The sequence below is a fragment of the Fukomys damarensis genome, unplaced genomic scaffold, assembly GCF_012274545.1.
Source record: "Fukomys damarensis isolate Sample0158 unplaced genomic scaffold, DMR_v1.0_HiC HiC_scaffold_17, whole genome shotgun sequence".
NCBI classification, from domain to species: domain Eukaryota; kingdom Metazoa; phylum Chordata; class Mammalia; order Rodentia; family Bathyergidae; genus Fukomys; species Fukomys damarensis.
Genome location: NW_022900929.1, coordinates 16,569,883 through 16,578,566, shown reverse-complemented (window position 1 = coordinate 16,578,566; position 8,684 = coordinate 16,569,883). Strand labels below are relative to the sequence as shown.

Here is an 8,684-nt window from a genome sequence, read left to right as displayed (position 1 = left end):
CAAACGCTCGGGTGACCCGGGGCCAGCCACGGCGGGCTGGCGGCTAGAGCGAGATCCCTTTCCCCGCGGGGCTCCGTCCTCATCTAGTCTGTCTGGGGACGTCCCCGTCCTAAACTGGAAAAAACAGTTACAATTGTGTAAAAAAAAAAAGTGTGTCTGTCTCCTGCCCTACCCTCAGGCTTCCCCACCCTCTCCAGATTGCTGTGAATTTACCCCTTAGTTCCTTTCTCTATTGTAAATACCCCTCACGGAGGAAATAGTTTTGCTAAGAAATAAAAGTGACTATTTTATTAGGACTTTGTTCTCCGTTATTCACCCGTCCCCTTGGGCCTGTGTCTTGGGCCTGTGTGGTCCTTCCCAAGGGGCGGTGAGGGAAGCACCAGCCGCAACGCCCACCACCTCCTGCTCCGTAACTCCTCACTAAAGCCAAAGCTGGGTGACAACCGCTGAAACCATATTTGGGGAGAAAGTTTCATCTGCTAAGAACTCCTACATTCTGCCTCCAGCTGGGGGCGGGGCGTTAGTCCCAATCCCCAGAATTTGGCAGAGAGGAGTGGAGTCCAGCAAGCTTCTACTTCAAAAGAAAAGGCCACCCCAGCAATTGTTCTGGGCACCTGGCAGCTCCTTTTCCAGGTTTTGGGCGGTTCCCCAGAGCCACTCTACCCCTTCACCTAACGGCTTCCCACACTCCCTGGTCTTAAATGCTTCACTAGAAATCTGGGGAGAAAGATTTGGCAGGCAGTTGTTTGATTTGTTTGTAGACAGGGTCTTGCTAAGTAGTTCAGGCTGTCCTCCAACTCACTGTGTAACCAGACAGGACTGACCTTGAACTCACCAAAATCCTCCTGCCTCGGCCTCCCAAGTGCTGGGATTACAGGCCTGTCACCATACCTGGTGACAGCCACCTGTTTTTAGCCACCTCTCAATCATTTCTGAGCAAGGTAACATTGAGCTTCTGATTCCATGCCCAAATAAGACCAAAATCCGCAAATGAAATCTTCCTCAAAGAAATTTTAAAGGAATGGGCCCATGCCCCTAGGAGTTGCCCCCAGTGGTAAAGACAGAGGTTGGAGGGGCAGTGAGATGCAGGGTGTGTGGGGTAATAGTTCGGGACAAGCACAGGACACCTAGATGAGTTTCAATACCGGAGGCATGTTTGTTAGAATAAGCACGTTCCCAACACTGCATGGGACACACTTCTAAAAATTCCTTTGCTGTCTGACATTCCAGTTTAAATGGGTACCTATTTTCTCCTTCCTGTTTGGCAACCCCATTTCCAGGAAGAAGCTCATGGACCGTGAGCCCTGGGCCTCCCGTGGATGCCCACAACCCTGCTTTTACAGAGCCTGAGGCGAGCCAAGTCCAAGAAACACTTTTTATTTCAGAAGAAAGGAAATAAAGGCAGACACTTGGGCCACCCTGCCCCTTAGTTCCTGCCTCACCCAGAATGTGGGTGAAAGAGGGACAAGGCCAGTAACCTAGAAAGCCTGTCCTTCCCCCAACCCTTCCTTTCCTCAAAGTGGCAAGGTTAGAAAAAAATTAACTATGTTGTTTCTGCCCTGGCACTGGACAGAGGCCACACTGCAGCCAGGGAGGAAGTGGGATGGCTGAGGGGAAAGGCCCCTCCCAGGCAGAGGAGCTGCCCTGGCTGGCTAGGGGGAGGGTGGAGGTAGGTTTGCGGGCAGAAGGGGAGAGAAGAGCCCTGAAAACCTTTTCCCTTTAACCTGACATATTTATATATTTACAGTGGTAAGAGATGGAGGACAGCTGGGGTCACACTGGTTTTTCAAAGGCAGGGAATGAAAGCTAAATAGCACCCCCATCTTGGTCACATTTTCTTGTCTCCTGGCTCCTAAAGCCTTCAGTGGGGAAGGTGGGGGTGGAGGGAGAGAATGTTTGCAGGGCCAGAGGCCATGGCTCCTTCCAAAGTAGGTGAGGTGGCCAAGGAGGGGGATCCAGGTTGAGTCCCATGGAGGGACTTGGGAGATGCAGCCGCCATGCCTTGCCTCGCCCCCAGCTTTACAGGGCCCCATCAGCAGGGCTACGCCAGGCCCATCTCCTCCAGCACGCTGCGCGGCGACTCATCCTCCTGAGGCAGAGATGGACAAGGGTGATGCAGAGACACCAGGAGAAGCAGACAGGGTGGGTAGGACAACAGCAGTCACAAGGAAGGGAGGAGGGGAAAGCAGAGACAGAGTAGGGGAGAGAAATCAACATGAGTCCCAGGCTGAGTGGGTGCAGGGCCTTCCAAGCTCACAATCTCTGAGCACCACCCCAGCACCCAGGGTGCCAATGAGGGTCCAGGCTGAGTCCATCGCCACCACCCAGAGAACCCAAAGCCAGGAGCTGGGGTCACAGGGGACTCAGGCCCAGGAGCTGAGGGTAAAGGCAGTGAAGCTGGGACTTGGAGACAAGAAACTGGCTTTTGGGTGGCGGGGGGTACAGATGGTTGGGTCCTGATTTTCAGGTAAGCAGGAGGCACCAAGAGGTTGGCACCAGGTCTCTGAGGGTAAAGAGAACCAGACTGCAAAGAGATGAGTCATTAGGGTCTGAGCAGAGCACTAGTAACCAGGGTGGGGGTATGAGCCAGGGTACGTGTGTGTGTGTGTGTGTGTGTGTGTGTGTGTGTGCGCGCGCGCACACGCACGTGCCTGTGTTGTGTGTGAGAGACAGACAGAGACTGAGAAAGGGGACAATGGACCATCATGGTGCAAGCTCAGGTCTGCCCCTTCTTCTCCTGCAAGCATGAGCCCCTTTCCCCCAGCCCTCCCCGCTCCCCACTTCCTCAGAGCCAGCTCAGCCTGCCTTGCTCATCACTGTCACTGCAGATTCCGGTGACTCATCTCCCTGCACCATGGCTCACAGAGACACAGCAGAGAGGGCAGGCAGGAGTAGGTGAGGGTTGGGCACTGGATCACAGGGAGAACCAACACCAGGCATCTTCAGCCTGCCCCCAATCCCCACAGCCCTTTGCTCCTGAGAAGTACAGGCTTTTGAGAGTGTGTTGTAAAAAGTGGAGAAGTTGGGGGAGCAAAGACTGATCTACCACGTGTCCCTTCTTCAATTCTTTCAGCAACACTTTAGGCCAAGAGCAGCATTAAGGAATCCAAGGAGATTTGGCAGGGACAAGATGGCTCAGGTCTTGGGAGGAGGACAGAGCTTGGAGTGAGGCAGACAATTGCCACAGGTGGCTGATGAGCCCTGCTACCCTGCACTCTGTGGGGTCAGGGCTTGAGAGAAAGCTGCACATGATGGGGGGGGGCTAGACACCACGGGGGGTGGGGGCGCTGCGCCCTCAGTGGCGGGCAGGATGGCCTCGCACTCTTCAGCCTCGGCACTCTTCCTCCTCCTCCTCACAGTCCCCGGCTCGTACCTCCTGCAGCAGGTCGGCCTGCTCGATAGCCTTCAGCACGCTCTTCTTGGAGGTGTCCTGGACGTCCCCACCCATTAAAAACTCATCGAGGATGAAGTAGGCCTTCTCAAAGTTGAAGATGATGTCAAGCTCACACACCTGTGAGAAGGGAGAATTTAGCACTGAGGTGCACCCCAGTCCCTCATTTTTCCCACAACCACTCCTCCTACTCTGGGTTCCTATGAGTCTCATGTCCTCCCTATCTCTAGTCCTTAATACTTGGGTTGGCTTTTATTTTATGTTATTTTTGGCAGCGGCGGGGCGGGGGGAGTTGAGACAGGGTCTCACTATGTAGTTGAGACTGACCTGGAACTTACTGTGCAGCCCAGGCTGGTCTCGAACTTGCAGCAATCCTCCTGCCTCAGCCTCCCCAAGTGTTGGGATTACAGGCATACGCCACCACACCTGGCCAGGTTGGCTTTTTCTTACCTTCCTCTCTTGCCCCTTGTTCCCTGAGCAGGTACTATTAGTCACTTTCATCTGCCCTTGTCTGTGGGTTTAGTTATCTTCTCTTTAAAATCTGTTATTTTTGTTCCCAGGGAGGCTGGGTTAGGCTGCCTCCCCAGGTCCTGGGGCAGGGACAGAGATTTGATCACTGGGTCCCAAGCAAGGTTCTGCCAGTATCCAGGAAGCAGCACACATCACAGAATGTCTCTGAGCCTGTTTTCTCATCTGAAAATGGATACACCAACACTTATGTACAGGATAGAATAAGGAGAAAACAAGAGCCGGAAAGGGCTTTGGGTAGATCATTTAAGAAGGGTACAAATTATGGAGTCATCAGTATCCTCCATCTAAGATCTGAGATGTATGCCCAAGTCCAGGCCTGGGGCTATAACCCCGATAAGTTCTCTAGGTTGTTAGGACTCCAGTATTATTATTATATATATATATATATTTTTTTGAGACAGGGTCTTGGTTTGCAGTCTAGGCTGACCTTTAACTTGCAGGTTTCCTGTTATATATTTTTTTGAGACAGGGTCTTGCTTTGCAGTCTAGGCTGACCTTTAACTTGCAGGTTTCCTGTAGCCCAGGATGGGCTCCAACTCATGATCCTCCTGCCCCAGCCTCCCAGAGTGCTCAGATTACAGGTGTTTGCCACCGTGCCCCACTTTCCAGTCACTGTTCTTCTAAAAAACTCTCCAAAAATGTCTAACAAAAAGCCACAGGCAGGAACCAATGACCAAACCTGAGGCCGGTCTCCATCCTCATTTGAGTAGTCTGAGCTGAGCTCCACCGGAGATTAAGTACCTGGAATCTGCCCTTTCTCCCACCACCCCCAGGGCCGATTAAAGGACGGGGCTAATAGGATTAGTGCTTAATAAGGGAGATTAATTACCGTTCTTGCTGCTCCAACTTCACCTCTCCAGGGGAGGGACTGGATGGGCCTTAGAGCTTAGCAGAAAAAGGAGACTGCTGGGTACAGGGTGAGTGGGGAGACTTACGCTGCCAAAATATTTGTCCAGGAGCTCCACATATCGGTGGATCAGCTCCAAGGTGATGAGTTCGTTGTCCTGACCCTCGATGGCACAGCAGAAGTAGAGGCTGGCATATCTGAGGAGGGGGCACAGGAGACATAGCTGGGAGCTGGTCCCCAGGCCCAGGCACGGTGGGCTCAAACCTCCTCAGTCCCAGGTCTGTAACCTGGTCAAATACAAGGAAGGAGGCCCCAGGGCATGCAAAGAGCACCACACTCCTAAACTAGCAAAGATGAGCGCTCCTTCCCTCTTGCCCTCTGACCTGCTCAGTTTGACTCAGCAAAAACCTGAGCCAAACAATTCACCTGTTCAGACAAGAAGGAACCACAAAGGGGGTGTGCGGGTTTGGGTGTGTGCTGGGAAAAATGGCACAGGGCCTCTGATTGGTGAACAGGTATAGGGACAGAGGTATGTGTGTGAGGCAAGGGTCGGGCTTGAGCAAAACCAAGTGGGGAACAAGAACTTCTTCCAGGAGAGTTGGGAAAGTAAAGTATCATTATCACTGTCCTGCACATGTCCTTACCTCTTAGCTCTTCCTGACCTAGAAGACACTTGTTTTCTCAGCCCTTTTAACCCAACTCCAGCCCCAGCAGGACCCAAGCAGGCCTGAAAGTAGGTGGGGAGTCACCTCTTATAAACAACTTTGAGGTCTCTCCACTCTAGGAAGCTGCACATTTTGGGCTTGCGAGCCAGAACGACCTGCATAAGTTCCCGAACCATCTTCTTTCGCTCCTTGTCTGATGTGGCCAGGTACCATTTCTGCAGCCGCAGCTTTCCCTGCCGGCTGAACAGCAGCATGAATCGCATCTGGAGGGGTAGAGGACCAGAGCTGAGGGTCACAGATTTGGTTCTTTCCTCCATCATGCATAGCTCCAAACTCAGCCCTCTCTACTCACAGTTCCTATTTTCTTCAAATCATCTAGCCCCTTGCTATCAACTCTGGGTGCTCCCACCAATAGGTACCTCTCCTTCAGAGAAACAAGCAAGAGTTTCTGTGCATCATTTGGGATCAGATCCTGGATCTATTAGTTAGGTGTGGCTTTGGGCTACACCTCTGGGCTGTTTCCTTATCTGCAAATGGAGGTGATAAAAGCACCTTCCTTATGGAGATGTCAAAGGGATCAAATGAGGTTATATTTGCAGGAATGACTGGAATATAGTATCTTCTATAGCATGTTTGATATTATTATGTTTCCCTGACCTCCTCTTTCCAACTGCTTTCAAAAGGAAGTAAAATGCCTGGCACAGTGAAAGGCAGCATACCACTGATGTCAGAGATGCTTATTCTCTTTTATGTCCTTTTTATCCATTTCCACATTGGAACTAGGTGTCTTGAGTCAGGCTACCATCCTGGCCACAAGCCCTCAGTGATGTCCCCAACACACTGCCCTCAGTGCCCACCCTTTGCCCAGGGGTATCCTCCTCTGCAGATGCACACACATCCAACAGACTTGGTGTTGGGATGCTCAAATTCCGCTCTTCTCTCTCCCCACCATCTTGGCATTCTGTCCCTACAACCTTTCTCTTAACTTTTCTTCCTTTTAGGGTGCTTTTTGCTAAGACCCACTCCTCCCCAGACACCAGGTGGCTAATCTCCCTTTCAGGCCCTCCCTTAGGACAAGGCCACCCAAGGGGGCTGCCCTAGGGAATGTCTGTGGAACGAGAAGCAAGCTGGCTGGGGTGAATGGGGTGCAGAGCTCTTACTTCCCAGTTCCCGGAGAGCCTGTTGCCACATCTAAGACCCATCTCCTCCCAGCAGCTCTCCTTGCCATAGACATCACCAGGGCTGGAATCCCCGGGGGTGTACAACAGTACCAGATAAGTAGGTGAAAAATCAGAATTCAGGAGAACTGGCTTTTTGGTGGTGGGAAATGAGGTGCACCGAGACTAGGGAGCAGAGCACAGCTAAGATAAGGGGTTGGGAAACTAGCATTAAGGCGGAAGGCCTGGACCCCGGAAAGAATGGCATGAGAGGCTTAGATCAAAGAGCACGGGAGCAGGGGATCCCAAACCCACGGACCACGAGAGCAAACCCTGGAGCCCTCTCCACCTCCCCACCTAAGCCCAGACTCTGGAGGAGAGTGGCCGGGAAGCGAGCAGGACGTTGACTCTCAGACCCGGAAACTATCCTCTCCCACACCCCGACCCCACAGGCCCGGGTTCTCTAGGCCTCTCAAGGGGAGGGCTGGGTGACCCACGACCCCACTGCCTTCCTCTGCCCAGAGATCCCACACACCTCTCCTTGAGCGGCTGCTGTGCGGGGCCCCTTGGGCCGAGAGCCGGGCACCTCTCCCGGCTCGGGACAGTCCCGGCGCCCTCGGGTCGGTCTCCTCTCGCCCCACAAACGCGCCCTTCCCCCCTCCCGAGTGCCATTTCAGCTCTTCCTCGGAGGCCGGCTCGCCTACCGGCTCAGGGGAGAGGGGCCTTGGAGGACCAGAGGGAAGAGAGAGCGGCTCCCACCGAGGGCGGCCCCCAAGGACCCCCGCAGGTGCAGCCCACGCCCCTCGGTTCCCCCTCCCCTCCCTTTTCCCACCGCCTACCATCCTGCAGCCTCCGGCTCGGCGCGTCCCTCTTCGGCCACCGTAGACAACAGCTCCACTCCCTTTCTTATCCTTTTTTCTTCCCTCCCTCCGCTTGAAGCCCCGCCCCGTCTCGACCAGGCTGGGAGACTCAACGCGCATCGAGCTGCGCAGACGCCAACGCTGCGGACTGCGCGGGCGGGGCCGGAGGCGGAGAAGCGGAAGCCATGGCAACCAGGTCGTTGACTCCAGCTTCGAGAAGCTCGGTCGTCATGGTAACAAGGCTGTCTTGTGAGTTGGTTGGAGGATGGGGAAAAGAGGACAATGAGGTCCTCGAGCTTTAGAGCCTTGGGGGAAAAAGGCGGGAAAAGGGGTGAGATGGATGGGACCATTGTAGGGAGTTTGTGAGGAAGCAGGGAAGGATAATGGAAGGGAAGTGGACAGTTAAGAGGGAGCAGGTAAGAATTGGGTGTAGGGGAGGAGGACTCTTATGGAAAATAGGAAGACAAAGGGTAGGGATTGGGCAACCTAAAAAAAGTATAGAACTTAAGTAGTTATTGGGAACCTACTAGATATAACATGCTTAAAAAGGGAAAAGTGTAGAAAAAAAGGGATGAGAAATGAGGGACTGGTTTAAAGGGGTGGATGTAAGGAAAGGGGGAGAATTGTGAATTAAGGTGAAAGAGGAGAAATAGAATTTTGAAAGGTTAGCAAGGATCAAAACTGAAAAGAGACAGTTGGAAACTAGACCTAAGGGCAAAGATGAAGAGCATGTACATAGTAATATGAGCTCTTAGCTAAGTGTGTGTGTGCAAGTGTGTGTCTGTTTAGTAAAGCAAAGGCACATAGATTTAAGAAAAATATATTACATTTCGTTATGCTGAAACACCATAGTCCTTGTCCTCAGGGAATTATGTGCCAAGATCCCCTGGATTTTTGAAACTCCACACATTGCCAAACTCTGTACATACTACGTTTTCCCCTACATATATACACATGTCTGTGATCAAATTTAATTTGTAAATTAGGTACAGTAAGAGATTAGCAACCGTAACTAACAATAAAATAGAACAATTATAACATGCTGTAGCTGTGCATGGTGGCGCACGTCTGTAATCCCAGCACTTGGGAGGCTTTGACAGGAGGACTGCTTTGAGTTCAAGGCCAGCCTGAACTATATATATCAAGTGACTTGAACACAAGTATTTCAGTACTGCCAGTCAGTCAACGTGATGGAGATGGCTACTGAGTGACTAGTGGGTGGGTAATGTATGC

The 8,684-nt window shown here is 52.3% G+C and overlaps 1 protein-coding gene across 1 annotated transcript; it reads right to left on the bottom strand.

The window, feature by feature from the left end:
• Positions 1-1,376: 1,376 nt before the first annotated feature.
• Ap1s1 (adaptor related protein complex 1 subunit sigma 1) lies at positions 1,377-7,586 on the bottom strand. The gene is made up of 5 exons (XM_010618919.3): positions 7,431-7,586; positions 5,519-5,697; positions 4,858-4,966; positions 3,374-3,511; positions 1,377-2,089 (listed from the first exon to the last, which is right to left on the bottom strand). The coding sequence occupies exons 1-5, from the start codon at positions 7,569-7,571 to the stop codon at positions 2,042-2,044; spliced, it is 615 nt and encodes a 204-aa protein (XP_010617221.1). The 5' UTR covers positions 7,572-7,586; the 3' UTR covers positions 1,377-2,041.
• Positions 7,587-8,684: the final 1,098 nt, after the last annotated feature.